This window comes from Corvus cornix, chromosome 17 (assembly GCF_000738735.6).
Source record: "Corvus cornix cornix isolate S_Up_H32 chromosome 17, ASM73873v5, whole genome shotgun sequence".
NCBI lineage: Eukaryota > Metazoa > Chordata > Aves > Passeriformes > Corvidae > Corvus > Corvus cornix.
The window spans coordinates 1,838,893-1,855,850 of record NC_046346.1 but is presented as its reverse complement, the minus strand read 5'-3'; the positions used below and the strand labels follow the sequence as shown (position 1 = coordinate 1,855,850).

Sequence of the window (16,958 nt, the reverse complement as noted above, 5' to 3'; positions counted from 1 at the left end):
GAAAAGCACGAGTTGGGCTGCATGCGGTTGGGGAAGGGATAGCAGGAGGCTCGGAACCTCATCCTGCTGGAACAAACCAAGTGAGCCAGAGGATGCTCTCCAGGCAGTGCAGATGGAAACAGCCAGAGAAAAATAAATACTTTATCAATTTCCCCTTATGAAGGAACAACCAGAGGGCAAAGCAAGACAAGTCAAGCATAGCTGGGCAGATGTAGACACCTCACTGCTGCTATTTCAGCAGGAATTTGAAGCCCCAACACCATCTCTCATCCACTCAGGACATCTGCAGCGGGCAAAGGGACAGACCCAGTGTGCTCTCTCAGGCTGAGGTGTGCCAGCAGTGCCCATCAGTTTGGCCCAAGGAGGGGGTAACTCCGTGAGCAGAGTCGGTACCTAAGAAAATCAAGTGTTCAGCTTGTGCTTGGAGCAGTTTGTTCTTGCTAAGGTGAGCAGCAAGGAGCTGCGGGACCCCTGTGAGGCACAGCCAGGTGTCTCCAGAGGGAGCAGGACCTCTGAGAAAGCAGAGGAAATCCATGTGAGGGTGGGGAGGCTCCTGGATCCCTGGAAGTGTCCAAGGCCAGGCTGGATGGGGCTTAGGGCAACCTGGGATAGAGGAAGGTGTCCCTGGCCATGGCACAGAGTGGGATGAGATTCCCCCACACGGAGCTATGCCATGCAGTACTCCCCGTTCCAGGAGGTCCTGATCAACCTCCGCTGTGACAGAGACGGGGGGTGGAATAAAGCACAAAGCGCAGCACCTACTAGCTCCTTCACGCTCATGTCCACCGGCCACTGACAGGGCTCAGTCCGGCGCATGGAGGGGAAACCCTGGACATTACTATGGAAACGCCCCACTTCACCCCGGGTGTGCACTGACAACCCGCCGGGGCCCCTTCCCCGCCTCACGGCCCCTTCCCCCCCTCACGGCCCCTGCCGCCAGAAAGTTCTGGAAGCGCCGCGCTCTGCCCGCGCCTGGGATCCTCCCGGGGACATCTTGCTGCGCGAGGCTCTCCAGGAAGCCCACGGGGCTCCATCGGGAGGATCTAACCGAGAAGTCACCCCACAGTTTTGCTCCGTGAAACCGAATAGCGTCCCTGCAGAGCGGGACTGGCCGGCCCTCAGCTTCCTACAACCCCAGCACAGCCCTGGGGGACTCCCTCATAAAGCAGTGCAGGAGCCATGCCCCGAAATGCCCGCCTGACCCGAGCACCCAGCACAAGGGAAAGCGAACCTACCCCGCCAGGCTCGGGCTGGAGCGGGACGAGATCCTCCTCATCACCAGGGCTCCGCAACTCCGTCCCCGAGAAGGCCACCATGACCTCCTGCGGCCCTGAGGGGAAAGCCCGTAACCGGGAGGCACCGCCCGGCAACGGGGGCAGCTCGCGCCGAGGAGACCAACTGGGTACAGGTGGACTTGGGTCTCCCAGCTGGTCATTAACTGAGTAATTAGCGGGGCACCGCCCCCGCCCTTCCTTTTAAGGAAATAGCCACAGGTGTGCGCCCAGCGAGGGGATCCGTCTGGGGTCTGGGCAATATTCCAGAACCTTCGGCAGGGACGGGCGTGGCGGACAGAGGACAAGCAGTGTCCAGAGCCCAGGGCAGATTTTAGGAGACTTACCTGCAACAGCCTGGTGCAGAGAAAGAACACAAATGGAACGAGGAATCACTGAGCGAGTCCGGGCACATTCAGGCTGCACACAAGCCTGCAGGGAAGAGGGTTGAAATTCTGGACTCACTTGCCTCAAATTTTCATTAGATGTTGTTTTATTCTGATATCTACCCAGAGAGGAATACCAAACCCAGTGTGTTTGATAACAAGAAAGATTTCACTGGTATACAATATTTATATCATATATGTCATAAAAAGAATCATGAGTGCAGTGCTGTGGTATTCTCTGAAGAGAATATATACAAAAGTGCTGTTAAAAAACCCCAACGCCTGCTACCTTTCATGTATTGTTTCTTTAGCTAGAGAGGTACCTCAGGATTAACAGATTATCAGTGCATTAGCATTCATATCCTGGATAAAGTGTCTCTTGGTCATTTGCATGGGCACAGACTGGTAACTTAAAGGCTCTATGAAATTGGATGCTAAATAATATTCAGAAGAAATTGAATTAGACAGGAGGGAAGAGAAATGTGACTGCTATTAAATCTCTGAAGTACATTCCTGGTTTATTCCCTCCCCCCCTCCAAGAATAATATGGCATTCAATTTTCCAATTACATAAATACACGAACACTGGATTACTAGAGGCGGATAATTGAATATTTTGACTATTCTACAAGGGACCCTTCGTATTTGAAGTGGGAGATGAATAGGGCGTGCAGCATCAGCCTGTGGATGCACAAGCTATAAAAACCTCTATTAGATCCAGAGAGTATAAAGGTCTCCCATAGAGAGAGAGATCTTATCAGTGTTCAATATACAATAGTTAATTTATTCCACTGATAGCAGCGTAAGTTATACAATAGCAAAGCTGGGATATTTTAGGCCACACATCGTACTACTTCAAAGGTGCAAGGAAAGGCATTCACAGTCATAGCATTTCAAATCCGACTCCTCTATAACTCTGTCTTTACAGGACATCAATCATGAGATGAGAGGAACTGTAAGCCATTTTCCAGTAACACACTGCCAATCGCAAGACAAATGTCAGATGTCACAAAAGGAGAAGTAACCATTTTTCAACTTGTGAATGTCTTCAAATATATTACAATGAAAGTGTGAAAAAAATGACCCTTTCAGCTTCATTTGTTCTGACAGGTGCCAGACCTTGGAGTTTGGCATTTTATCTTCATACTGCAATAATCTTTATGAAATTTGGACAAGGCTGAGGGCAGTGGCATTAGTTAGTCTACAATTGTCCTCTTATGTACAATACATAAAATTTCAAAGAGTCTGGCCGTTGAACTAAAAAAGATCATCTACTACTATTTCATTTGTGTTACAGAAAAAGGTAAGGAGAAGGGATGCCCACATCTGAGATTAACACATGCTGGGGACTAGTTTTGTGTGGGCTCAGCCTGACTCCTGCATTGCATTGCCATGCTGCTATTGCCACTTGGGGAAAACACATGCTGCTTAAAACTGAAATCAGGAAAGAAACTCTATGAACGTTCCCTGAAGTGAAAACTCACTCAATACTGTGTGTGCATTTAGTCCCTGACATGAAACAGGTGGACTCCCCCTCACTGACAGAGCATGTTTCTGGGGCACCAGCCACTGGAACACTTTGACGTGGAGCTCAGGGAATGTTCTCCAACCCAAAGCTCAGTGCCCATCTTACAGCTTTGCCATTTCTGATAGCATGGAGGACACTGAAACATAAGCCAAGTCATTAAAGAGTAGAACAAAGGAGGAAAATCAAGCTCAGATGTAGCCATTCATTATTGTAATAAAATAGGAGACCACAAAGAATTTCACTGAACAGCCCTGAAGTTCCAAGTTATTCCTGTCCTTCCAGACAGTCACATGTTCTGCTTAGCCCCCACAAGAAGTGTGATCATGGAAGTCATGGTTCACTTCCTGAAAAAGACTCCTCTGTACAACTCCAGCAGTACAACCCAGCAGTTTTGACACAACATCCTTAGATCCAATTCGTACAGAGTTACGCTGTTATTTAAGGGAAATATGAAGAATATGTGCAAAGACACAAAAAAGAGCTGCTCTAGATGTTACTGCAGGTCCTAACAGGGTAACAAACATGCAAAAGACAAAAAATAAGCAAACCTAGAATACAGTTAGTTTAGGCTAAAGTCAGTGACAGGATTGGTTCCACTGGAATTTAAACGACCTCTTAGGCCTTTACAGCTTTCTGCTGAAGCAGCGCCGAATCCCTGAAGACAAAACCACCACTTGATTCACCAAATTCAACTTAAGTAAATTGTTTTTCTGTGAATAAGTGTAAGCTTATTGGCTCTGTGGAAGCAAAAGGATAAACAGTTTTAGTTTTTCTCTAAAAAACTAACAGTACTTGTCATGGCAAAGACATGTACAAAGAAGTAGAAGCCAAAATATGATTTCAGTGTTTTAAGACTGACTTTAAAAAATAAGTGCATTGACATGAACCAAATCTGTATTGATTCCAACACGTACAGTCCAAGCCATGGAAAGAAGAGGGTCAAGGACTGAAGTCTGACCCCAAGTTAATTCCAGGTTTCAGGTTTCCAGTCTGGTATTTGTGACTGCAGTTCCTTCCTTGGCTTCTGTGACATGTCCTGTGCACACAAAGCAATGTAATTCCTTTGACACAAGCGTGCCTCTCAGCCAGTGCAGCCAATCCCATCATGCTGGTTATCATCCTGTGTTTGGTCCTTCTCTTCCACGCACTCAGGATGAATGCACAGTTTGTCACGGGACGTGCACCATAAATCCCACAGAGAGGTGAAGAAATAACCATTGCCAGGGCCGTTATTTGAAAACAGGAGGTTGCAGGAGACTTTTTGAAGAGCATAAATAAAAAATACAGCTGAAACAAACAGCTGTCGCTCTCAGATGAAGGAATTCCAACATCCGTCTCTCCTCCAGCAGTACCCGCACCTAGCTGGGGATTAACTAACTCCCAGTTCTGTCCTGGCACATCAGCACCTTTAGTTGCGATGATTTCTGGAATCTGAACGCTTGGTGGCCGCGCGGTTGAGGAGGGCTGGTGCAGCCGGGGCCCGGTGCAGTCCCCGTGCCTGGCAGGGCCTCCTGGCGCTCGGCGATGCCGCAGCCCCAGACCAGGCGCTTCCTGCGCAGGGCAGCCAGGCGACACTCGCAGCACTCGATCAGCGCCGACACCTGCTCGTGCAGCGGCAGAGACTTGTATTTCCTCCGGGCCAGGAAGAAGAAAGCTTCCACAAAGGCCTGCAGACACATTCCTGCAAGGAAAAGGTGCTCACAGGAGATCGGGAGCACAGCATTTCTAGCAGCCTCCATTCCGTAGGGATAATACTATCTCTTGTTTCTTGTGGCAACAAGGCCAAATGTGTGTGTGATGGGTGTGAACACAAACAATTGTGCTAGTTCACATCTTTGCATTTAAATGGCAGCCATCTGGAACGCTCAGAAAGAAAAGAAATTGTCTATCCTTCAAAGACCAAAAGCCAATGTTTTATTTGTGTCACACTCATTGGGTGTTTCAGGGCAGGGAAAGCCCAGGCTGGGCTACAGATGGGTGACATTCTCTATCACTGAGGCAGCTTCTGGCTTTGCAGACCTCAGCTTGGAATCCAGAGGTTAAATGGTACAGCAAGAAGCCATTTTAGGATATTGCACCACTAAATAGATGTAGTATTAGCCTTGATTTCTGCTGCCAAAATTATTAAGTTGAAACCAAATGAGACACATAGTAACATACTGAGCATCAAGGAGAACAATCCAGCTGGAGAGAAAAACAAGTTTATGTCGGCAGCTGAATGGAGTCTTTTCAACCCTGTATTTTTGGAGATGGATCTGACCCAAAAGTTCACACCAGTGTGTTATTTCAGTCTGTAGCACTATGAAGGTAACCCCATTACCAAGTATCACCTTAGCAAGATGTGACTTTATTTGAAGCACTGCTTCCCTCCTGCACAGCGTGTACCAGGTACAAACCCTTTTGAAGGTGAAGAGGCCATTTTTTCAGTCATACCCAGCAACTCCACAATAGTTGTTTTGACTGAATGAAAAACAAACAGCTGAACTGTGCAGTGCCAAAAAAATGTCTCTGCTATAATACAACTGCTCTGCCCCTTCCCACACAGAAGTCCCCTGCAGAAGCCACACGCTGCAGTAGAGACTCTTCAGGTGCTGTTTGATCACATCTCACTAACAGCACATTACCAGAGCCAAGGGGAAGAGAAGCTGAGTATTAACACTAATTATTGTATTTAAAACCTTGAAGTAATACCTACTCAAATTCTTAATTAAGAAGCCAGACCCCAATTGGTTGTGTAGAATGCCAGCCACCAGGCACAGTTAGAGCTGCTTTGTGCTTTAACTGGCTCTCCCAGTTTGAACATACACTTAAGAAGATTATTTTAGGACGAGATATTGAAAGGTTTGGGGTTTTTAACTGTGTTGGCTTATTGATGCTGTAAGAAAGGCACCTTTTCAGAATATGACAATTACATTCTGAACTATAATTTCTCTCAACCAAGGCTGCAGCTGGGGTCGTTTACGATCTTGGCTGTAAAACAGCTTGCAAAGGAATTGTTGAGTTATCTGAAAGCTGCAGCTGCCAGCTCAGTAAATTATTTTATCAGTCACGGTGAGCTGCAGGCAGGGAAAGCACCTCTGGTAGCGCACACACTTTCTCCCCAGAACTGACACTCATGTGAAGCATATTATAAAAAAGTTAGAAGCTGTTTTAGAACAACAGAATCATGCCTGTCTTGGTTACAGCTGGGAGTGGGCCAAACACAAAGCCCACAGAAATAGGTGGATAGTTTGTGTTTTAACACCCAAAAACCATCTGGTTCATTGACACCAACCACAAATCTTCTCTTCATTTTTGAAAGCCTGAAGATTCAGTTGCATGCCTGTTATTTTTCCTGGTGAGATTCTATCAGCCAACCACATAAATGATTTATACCCACCCTGAAATGCTAAATGCAAATACTCAAATTTTCGATAGCCGTGAAACTGAGGTGACCCTCACGTACCTAAAGTAGTACTACTGTGGAGGGTAACTGCCACAGCACTAACCAGAAGAACTGGTTGTGTATGTGCATGCCTCAGGTGTACATGGCTTGTTCCCATTTCTGTTGAATGTTTGAGGTGTACCTGAGCTACTGAAATTGAAAAAAATAACCCCAAAAGCCAGATTTCATAGTTTTCTAATACAAACCTGGGTTACCTGATTCCTTTTCAATGCCCATGCTGTTCCACCTCCTTGTGATATCAATATATAGGATATCTGCAGCAGCCATTGAAAAATTGCTGTTACTCAGTCTGCAGTTTCTGTTAAAAAGAAACAAAATAAAGAAGAGATTCTCATTGCATCCAAACTCCCAAGTAAGGAAAAATTCTGCAAGGGCAACTTGCAGGAGAAAAGTTTACCCATGTCATGTGTACAGACCCGCTGTAACGTGCTCAGTCTAATAAAACACACACAGCAGAGAGCAAACAAACCAGTGTTCATTAAGTGCTCCTATCTGAATGGAACAGGCCCAAACCCGGAATATTTCAATTAAAAATATGACCTGACTGTTACACAGAGCTTTCTCCCAGGCTATTGCCAGTACTCTGAGGCTGTAAGAGAATGGAATTAATTGGTACACTACAAAACCCACCACAAATCTGCACAGACTATCTGCACGAGGCAGAGTTTGCACAGAGAAATACCCTTTTATTTGTCTGATCCTGTTTGGAAAGGGCTGGAGGAAGCTTTCAGACACAGCCTTACTTCTCCATGCCTGAACACCGACGGGATTTACCCTCGTGGTCTGGAACACTGCATGGAAAACAGCTCTGGATGCAGCTCAGGCTGTGGGGATGTGGAGCTGTGACTCTTGCGTGGTCTGGGTCCGCAGTGCGGTGTTGATCAGTGGATGGGAACTGGCCCTGTGTCCAGGATTTCCAGATGTCTGGCAGCCTGGCTGCAACCACTGCACATGCCAAAGAGCTGGCCAGAATTTCTCACCAGAAAAGAAACAAAAAAAACACCCCAAAAAACTGACCCCAAACTTGAATAATTGAAATGAATCTCACTCTTTACTAACCTCAGCAGAGCTCCCTCAAAATAGAGTGAGGCCTCGCCTAGATAGCCCAAAAATTCTCAGGCAGCATCCAAGCAAGGACTAGAGACAGAGTCAGTGTTTCCCTTTTAGTTATTTTTTTAGAATGAAGAAAATATTAAAGGAGAACAGATTTTGATGAGCTAGAATTTGGGTGGACAGTCTGCAAGCACTTGCCCACACACAAAATCCTACTCGTGTACCATTTTATTCCTGAAAAGTGATACAACACACAGAAGCCTGACCCTCCCTCTGAAATGAGCAGCAATGACAGCTCTTCAAAAAGGGCCTTATAGCTGGTATAGATCCTCTGGGAGAAAATAAACAAAATATCTGCCAGTACTAAAAAGTTTAATTTAACATGCATTAAGAAACTGCAAATACTATTTCATTGAGATATGGCAATTCATCTGAATATTCTTAAAAGAAATGTTGGCATTTATTCTGTGTTCCTCTGACAAGTGCCAAAATAAGGCTGGATTAAACTACAGAAAATACAGAACTGGATGCAATCCTGTCGTGGTCTGTGGATGGAGCAGATGCCTTCAGACATTTTCTATATACCGTAATTTGTATAAACCAAGTTGTTTTATATTCATTCCTGAATGCTAAATGCATCTGCATAGAAACAGGATCTGTGTTTTAAGAATACATCTGCTGCTGCTGCTCATTTCTTTTGTCACAGTCAATGAAAGACAGAAAATGAGGTATTTGTACCATGACTAGAACAGATACAGCCATAAAAAACAATGAAAAAAACCCTCCTAAATAAAAAGTATGTGAAAAAATAAATTGAGTTCCTTGACATTGCAAGGTGCAATTTCACAATGCAAATCCTCCCTGCATTGTGCATCAGGAACTGGCATTTGGGAATCCTTCCTGCAGCCTGGGGCGGCCGGCGGTGCCCCCACAGCCGACAGAATCAGATCAAGTGACCCAATTTCAGCTGTCACTTTCTCACTATGATACTTCTACCATTTACTGGGAACGTGACATGTTGACGAAGACGGCAAATTGTGTCTGCCAAAGTATCACTGATCTGCTGTCAAATAAAGACCCAACTTCCTCCTAGACACATAGGTCAGGTATTTCAGGAGCTTGGAATGATGAAAATGTATCTATTTTGTAACAGAACAGGCACTAGCTCCACTTCGGAAGGCATTACAAAACCTGCAAGCTGAGAGCGTACCACTCCTAGGGCCAGCTTTTATCCAACTGACCTTATAAACGTGCGGAATCCCGTTGGCCCCAGCTTGGTTGTCCCCTTGACCCCGAGGAAGCGGATGAACAAGGCGGCCACCCTGTCCACGAGGCGCAGGTAGCTGAACTCACTGGCGTACTTGGGGAACACCTGCTTGAGGCACAGCGAGGGCAGAGCGGCCTCCGGCAGCTCCTGGCTCCCTTCCCGCGCCTGCTCCAAACTCTGGCACCTGCAGCACAGAATCACAGAGGGAGTTGGCTTGGGAGGGACCTTAGAGCTCATTTCATCCACCCCCTGCCATGGGGACACCTCCCACAGACCAGGGTGCTCCTGGACACCAAGCCACTGCTGCTCGGGTGGGACCGTCACGCTGCAGTTTACAAAGCCTCTGGCCTTCTAAGACTAATGCTGCAAAATGTTAAAATAATGGTATTCCTTTGTATCCACACTTATATTCACTGAGGCTGAACATCTAGAAATGTGATCACTGTTTTTATAAAAGCCTAAAAAGTCTTTAAAAATAAATGACAACCTTAGGTAGTGTTTTGATAATGTTCCTCTTTGCTGCAGATAGCAAAGTAGAAAAATAATGTTATTTTTTGTCATTAGTTAAGTAAATCTTAAAGGTATTAGTTTTGTTCTTTCTCATGTCAGATTGGATGGCGGTGTCACTGCCACTGAACACCTGCCAAAAGGGCAAGAGTATTTACAGCCAAGAAACAACAAGCATACAGGCTTCTATTTTTAATTTTAAAAGGTCTGTTCATGAATTTAAAAACTCAAATCTTCAGCCAGTTGAACCAGACCTTGACCAAATGTGAAACCTTATATTCAGTAGAGAGAAGGTTGTGGTGTTTGTAACATAACTCTCATTTTAATGATGCCTGGAAGCCCCAAACTCATTCTAAATTCAACAGTGTTTTGGATTGTACATTATTCATTCATCATTAATGTTTTTAGTTAAAAAAATATAAAGCTTTACTTTAAAAGGTGCAAGCAGAGCTGAAGATGTTTCGTTTTTTAGAGAAAACACTAAAGACACTATTAAAGGGATCAGCTTCAGAGCACTGAATCCTGGCCCAGGGCTTGGGAACAGCATCTCCTCATCTGCAAACTTGCAGTTCCTTCACAAACCCACACCTCTTCCCTGCTAAACAGCAGTCCCTGGAATTTCTGAGGAAGTAGTTTAAAAGAGATTTTTTTCAGCCTTTCATTTTTCAACCTCCATCCTCCACAGCAATGAGAAATTAAGAGAACACCCAAACCAGAAGCAGTGCTCTGGACACATCATCACTGCTGGGAGCCACAAAAAACTCTGTCTCCCTGGCTGAGGGGAAATGGACACAGTCAAATTATTAAAATATCTTTGGTTTGTTTTAGGGCATTAAAAAAATTGTATTTTGGTCAAAGAAAAAATATTCTTGAATGCAATAAAGCAGAGGCTCTGAACTACCACCTAGAATATCCTCCTTCCCCTCCTTTCTGTGGAGAAAAGCCTACAGCTGTCTTTGAGGTCATGGATAAAACTCAGAACCAGCATCCCATTTCAGACTTTTACTGAGAGAGCTCTTAAATCCATACTTCTTATTAGAAAGGTGTTTTAAGATTAAAACCAGCTTTTTTTTTGGATGCTACTGCATGTCTCATTCCTTTCCACTTATACATTGGGAAAGTCTGTAAAATATTTAAATCAGAACAAGAAAACTAAATTTAGTTGTTATTGCCAAATGTTGTACTTCCATTTGGTAAAAAAAAAAAGGGGAATATACTTCTTAGTTTGCTTTTGCAGGTTAGGACTTTTATAAAGCTTAATGATTTGTTTTCATTCTTTAGCTCCCCCCCACAAGATTTCTTATATTTCCTTTTTTAATACACTAGAGCCCAATTAATGTGATCATACATTTGAATTATAGTGAAAGATCTATTTTGCACTTTTAATAAAACTCAGACTTTCCAAAGCAAACCTGCACAAGGGCGTGTCTGCAATATGAATTGATCCACAGACCTACCTATTCTGCACACTCACCTTCCCTGATTTACACTGACTATCTTCAGGGTACAATTCTCCACTGCTACCACAGACACTACTATCTCAAGTTTATTTTCTGTATTATTCACACACCTGTGTGCCCCCACCTCGGTGTGGTCTCAACACAACTAAGTAAGACAAGCTGCCTGGGTAGGTCCATACAGCCAAGTGCAGTGCCTATAAATACAGAATTTTACTGTGATTGCATATTTTTGCAAGGAAAGGGTGCAGAGCCCATTTTTTGCCTCAGCACTCAGACAAATTGCACTCCTTGCAATGCCCCATTACATGTTCTCTGGCGTTTGGCTGCCATCTGCCAGTGCCACACCATGAGGGGCAGAACTCCCCAAGGGTCACCCAGTCAAAGACCAGGATCAGCAGCTTCCTCAGAGCAAAGCAGAAGGAAAGGAGGAGGGAAAAAAACAGCAGAGAGAAGGAGAGATGATGTGAAGAGTGCAGGAGGAAGGAGCTACAAAGAGCAGAAATACAGCTCCAAGTCCAGCAACAGTGAAAACGTGAGAGGGATTTTCATCTGTCTACCTTTAGCTCAACAGTCAACTGAAAAACACAAAAGTACTCATTTTTGTAATCTTACCTGTCACAGAAACACGGAATGGTTTGGGATGGAAGGGACCTTAAAGCCCATCCAGTTCCATCCATGAGCAGGGACACCTTCAACTATCCCAGGCTGCTCCCAGCCCCATCCAACTTGGCCTTGGACACTTGCAGGGATCCAGGGGCAGCCACAGCCTCCCTGGGCACCCTGTGCCAGGGCTTGGCCCTGAAAACCTCGTGGACACCGTGAGGTGCCGCAGTGGGGCTGTGGGGAAGGGGCCAGGAACTCCACATCTCCAGAGAATCCTGCCCAGGTTCCCTCCATTAGCTCCTCTCCCATGGGATTTCCAACAGGCAAGGGGAGGAGAAGAAAGCTGAGCCCCACTCTTTAAAGCTGCTCATTAGAATTAATTGTTTTGACTGACACAGCTGAGTCAGGCAAATGAATGAAAGGTCAAATATAAGGTAATGCTTCTGTTGCCACACAGAAAAAAGCAAAGCTTCATTTACATACTAATGTCTGCCCTCAATACATTCGTTTCTCTAATTCTGCAGCTTATGACAGATCACTCTTTAGAAATGATCAACTGTGGTGCAGCTTTAAAAAAAATGTTAAATTTTAATAAAGCTTATGGAAATGACATCTAAGACTACTTATCTTTTATACATGATTACTAATTTATTAATGTTTCCTCCATCTATGTTTCATCCCTTTCTTTCTGACCAGCCTTAATCTTTATGCAAATACAAGTTGCTAAGGGACAAACAAATTTGCAACTACTAATTAAAGGCTTCAAAATTTGCAGCATTTTGTATACTTGTACATAAAATTTAGCTGTCAAATTCAGAGTAAAATGGGGTAAGAATCACAATATTAATATTTCTAAGAATGTTCACTGGATGTATTTTACATTTAGGGCATTGCTAGAAGTATAAATTAAGCAATTTCAGTATCAGCTTACAACTGCTTACCTAATAAAAGAAAATATTATGTTCTGGATTCTGAAGCTATAATTATTCCCTCAGCTGATCCTCTATTCTCCAAGCAAGGACTATGTTAACATAGTTAAAAGCAAAGAATATTTTGCATGACAAATCTATCTATCCACCCATTTATCACCACAGAATATGGACCTCCCAAAGAACAGATAAGTGTTTTTACCTGGAGCGTGTAGGAAGAAAAATATATTCTTGTGCTTATTCACAGAAATAAATCATTTAGGAAACTAAGGCCAAGCCAAAGCAGTGTCTCTGCATTATCAACCATTCATGAATTTGCTTTTATGAATTAATCCCATTACTTTTATTAACACAGAGACTTGCAGCACTCCCAGGATGTCATAGCAAGCAGTTTCATGGTTTGCCTGCATGTTGTGTGAGTAATCAGCTTTTGTTTCCTTCTGGCTACTCGTGAGTGTCATTTGAAGAAAATGAATATTCATCCCCTCTTCACCCTCTGGCAAAGTAAAAAAACATCAATAGCACAAGAATTTCCACCTTTCAAAATAATAATATAGTTGCACAAAGATAGAAGTATTAAAAGAATGTTAAACCCACAGAGTAAGAGATTTTTGACATTATGTTAGAAAAATTATGGCTCTTACATAGAGTTTATTCAACACTTTGGAGAATACTTTGAGGCAGGCAAAGCAACCCCAGGAAAGAGTCCATATTTCAAAGAGCAGAATCAATCAGATTAAACATAAGGATTGATAACCACCATGCTGTTGGCAGACAACGAACTTCTGATCACACCAAATACATTTTGAAAACACAGCAGCTGTCCTGTCTCTAGGAAGCAGAAAATGCTGAAAGCAGAAGTTCCATTTCTCTCTGAGAGAAAAAAACCCGTATCTCAGTTAAAGAAATAAATTGGGCAAATCACCTCACTTAGATTTTAAACTTCACCTGCAGCTTCCAGGCCTGACATGGTGTCCCTGTGGAAGGGCGAAGGACACAGAGCGCACTGCTTGTTTCGGAGAGTTGGCAAACACATTTTAGGTGAATCCATAGATAAAATGTACTCCATAGCTTTGCCATTTGCTTAAGAAAACCAAAGTAATTTATTAGACTCTTGGAAAAGTTAAGCCCAAGCCCCTGCAGCCTGTCAGCAGCCATCACAGCAGCTCTCACCCGCAGCATCCGCCCGTTCCGGGCTCTCCGTTTCTGTCCCTGGAGTGGTGTTTGTTTGCCACAGCCATCAGTCCCCTTTCTGAGAAGGATGGTTCACTGCCTCTTCAGATTGATGGATTTATTATAAAAATAAACACTTCTCATTAAAGATTAAATAGCTTTTGGCAGAAAACAGAAGACTGGAAAGTTTGCTGCCTCCACACAGTGTTAATGAGTGTTTCCAAGATGTAGAAACTTGGCATGGATCCTGATCTGCTCCACACCAGGGACACAAAGCCATGGATGAGAACATTACTGACATTTTCATTTCATATGCAGAGAAGACTGGAGCTGTGGGTTGATTTCTATAGCCCTCCCTAATTCGTAGTTTAAATAATTAAAGGAGAAATGCATCTGAGGAGTCTCAGGTGCTGAAAAAACCCAGCTATTTCCTAATTATTAATTGAGATTCTTTACTTCCAACTTTCTCCTCTTAAGAATAATGGTGATATGATTCTGTATTCACTACAGATTTATTACCTTTAATGTAACACAAGCAGTGAATGCTTATGTTATTACCTGTCAGCTATGAGTGCAGCAGAAAATATGGCATTACTGTAATGAAATAATGGATAAGCAATGCAAATCCTGCATCCAAAGACTTTGTTCCACTGTAGCAAAACTTATTACAGAACAAAGATCATTAAATATAGTCCCCAATACTTTATTTTCTGTGGAGGTAGCTGTTATTATTCCTAGTAGATTTATTTGTGTTCACTATTTGCTTTCAAGGTACTTATGTGCCTCATTATTTCTCCAGAGTTTCTTTTGTTTCTTTAGAAAAGTGTGCCTGAAAAATAATAATGCAGGATAGTGCAAAGGCAAACCAGCTGTAAAGCCTGGCAATACACTGAAATTAGACCACCAAGTGAATTACAGTGGGACAGAACAAAAACAAACCCCAGGATATTTCTTCCCATGTGGAAATTATTCTTAGAAAGCAGTTGTGCTTACACTGGGACAGAAAAGGAGCTTTACCCTGTCATCCAACGGAGCAGAAAGCAGCAGTGCAATTGCATTCTATCAGCCTTAATCCTCCTATTAAAGCAGGTGAATTCTCATATACAAAATAACACTGCTGATGATTACACTGCTATTAAGTCATGTGATTTCATGCTTTCATTTTGTGGCAACTGGGTGCTAGGCAGTTTTATTGCTTTCTCAGTGTTTCAGAGACTAGAGACCAATTATTACTTAAAAATAAGCCAATCATCTCTCTTACTGAAAGATGACTAGCAGCAGAAGTTAAATAATAGAGAGCATCACTGCCCCCAATACATTAATTTCTGTCACTCTGTCACTGTAAAAATTTACAGCAGATATAATCTCTTTGAAGGGGGATCAAGTCATAGAAAGTACGCGCCTAGTTTTAAATAGAATTTTAATTTTAATGAAAGCTTCAGGGAATGATGTTTATGCTGCTTATCTTTCATACCTGGTGATTAAGTTAATTTATACTTAATGGAAGAGGATATTTCTAATCCCCAGACAGGCTCAACATCTGTCTGTGACTATGTTTTTGGAAGCCTTAAGCTGCTTGTCATTGATGTAATAAAACCAGGATCCTGCAGAACTGACACCTGAAGGATACCTGTAAGAGGGAAAATGTTCTTTTTCTGCTCAATGCCTCTGCTTAAGTCAAACCAAAATCCAAGCACTTAATATTGCCGTCCCTTAAAAACCTGCTTTGCACTCCCTCACCATTATTTGAGTATAAACAGGGGAATAAGCAAACAGTGCTCAAATATGTTTATGATCCAATATTCACTCTCATTATGTGCAGTGCCTGAGACATGTAACTTTCTGATGGTCTGATGCTAATGAGAATAACAAACCTCCTGCAAAAAAGTCTGTGAAATAGTCTCCATTTTTCCTTCACTTCTCATTCCATGTCTATTTAAGATCAAATATTAGCAAAAATAAATGCTTGCATTTATCACATAATTACAACAGGAAAAAAGAAGTCTTGAAGTGTAAACATCTTGCCAGGAAAAGATAAAATTTTCAACTTTGTCCCAAGAAATCACAGTACTCCCGTTGAAGGAAAAAAAAAAGTTATTTCCAGCTGTCATTTATATCCATGTTATTTTAAATTCTAATCCTTAGAAGGCACCTGCACGTAAGAACTTTGCACCGGTGTTCAGGGATATAATCCGTGCGTGCACGTTCATTTATTCCATTTCACTGTTATCTATTACAACTCTGTGATGTGGCCCAGGAGCCCCACTCCAAGGAGTGATTTGTTTCCTTTCCTAGTGAGGTGATGCACCTCAGTCTGCCCTTGGCTGATCGATTGGTTCTAACATCTTCTAGGCTGCATGAAATCTGATTTTTTGAAATCAATTTGTTCATGGGTTGTGCCATTCCTGAGAGAACACAAAGTACATGCCATGACTCAGGAGTCACATGAGGAACTGGAAGATGGAACTGGAGACCAAGACAAAGCATTCAAGGCTCCCCCCAGAGATTTTGTGCAAAACTATCACAGTTGGTTGCAGTTTTAGTTACAAAATAAGACATTTTTATACTATATGCACATAGCCCTGTCTGTACATACAGACATAAGTACACACTAGGTAACTACAATTTCTGCTTGGAGTACATACCTGTACACTTATGCTATGAAAACTATCTGGTGGGAAGCAATTCAGTACAAGAGAGATTACAGAAAATTAGAAGTTATTGGAGTTTATATTACAGAGCAACTGGGAAAATTGATTTAAAGGCAGAGTTGCTTCTGTGCAGCACAAACACTCAAGAAGGTGAAAGGGAAAAAACGTCAAATTAAATACACATACATCCTTCATTTTAGACAAGGCAATTAAGCTAATATTCTGAAAATCAAATTTCATTCAAGAAGCATTTAACTGCAGATTAGTAATGGAAATTGTGCATATACAAAAGCCAGGAAAAAGCTGTACAGTGAAGAGTGCAGCTGAATCACTGCTCCTGCAGTAAGATACCACCCAAAACCAAGATTCTGTTAGCAAACTATGGGCTACACAGAGGTGAAGATGATTTTGTTGATAGCAGAAACCCAGCTCAAATGATTAACATAATAAAGTGTCAGGAAAAAATACTTTGCACTCAAACCTAACTATTAATCCCCTTCCCTGTATGAACACAGAAATTCAGTGACCCCTCCCTGGACAGGGAAGGCACACACAGATGTTGCCTCTGCCCCAGACTTTAAGAGAGGAAAAAAAGTGGGTTTAACTTCAAACTACAACAGCTTTCTTGTATTGAACACTAAAGAGGAAATTATAGGGGGTGGAACGAGACGATCTTTAAGGTCCCT

General features: G+C 42.9%; 2 protein-coding genes across 2 annotated transcripts in view; both read right to left on the bottom strand.

Moving 5' to 3' along the window:
* Positions 1 to 1,694, bottom strand: part of LOC120410900 — a 31,113-nt gene extending 29,419 nt beyond the window's left edge. The window contains exon 1 of the mRNA XM_039561605.1: positions 1,236 to 1,694. Coding sequence (XP_039417539.1) covers positions 1,236 to 1,435 — 200 coding nt within the window. The 5' untranslated portion in view covers positions 1,436 to 1,694. The remainder of the gene's footprint in view (positions 1 to 1,235) is intronic.
* A 47-nt stretch (positions 1,695 to 1,741) lies between these two features.
* The window catches only part of TTLL11 (tubulin tyrosine ligase like 11), a 36,584-nt gene continuing 21,367 nt past the window's right edge, over positions 1,742 to 16,958 (bottom strand). The window contains 3 exon segments of the mRNA XM_039561604.1: positions 1,742 to 4,865; positions 6,824 to 6,927; positions 8,924 to 9,133. Of these exon segments, the coding sequence (XP_039417538.1) occupies positions 4,558 to 4,865; positions 6,824 to 6,927; positions 8,924 to 9,133 (622 nt within the window). The 3' untranslated portion in view covers positions 1,742 to 4,557.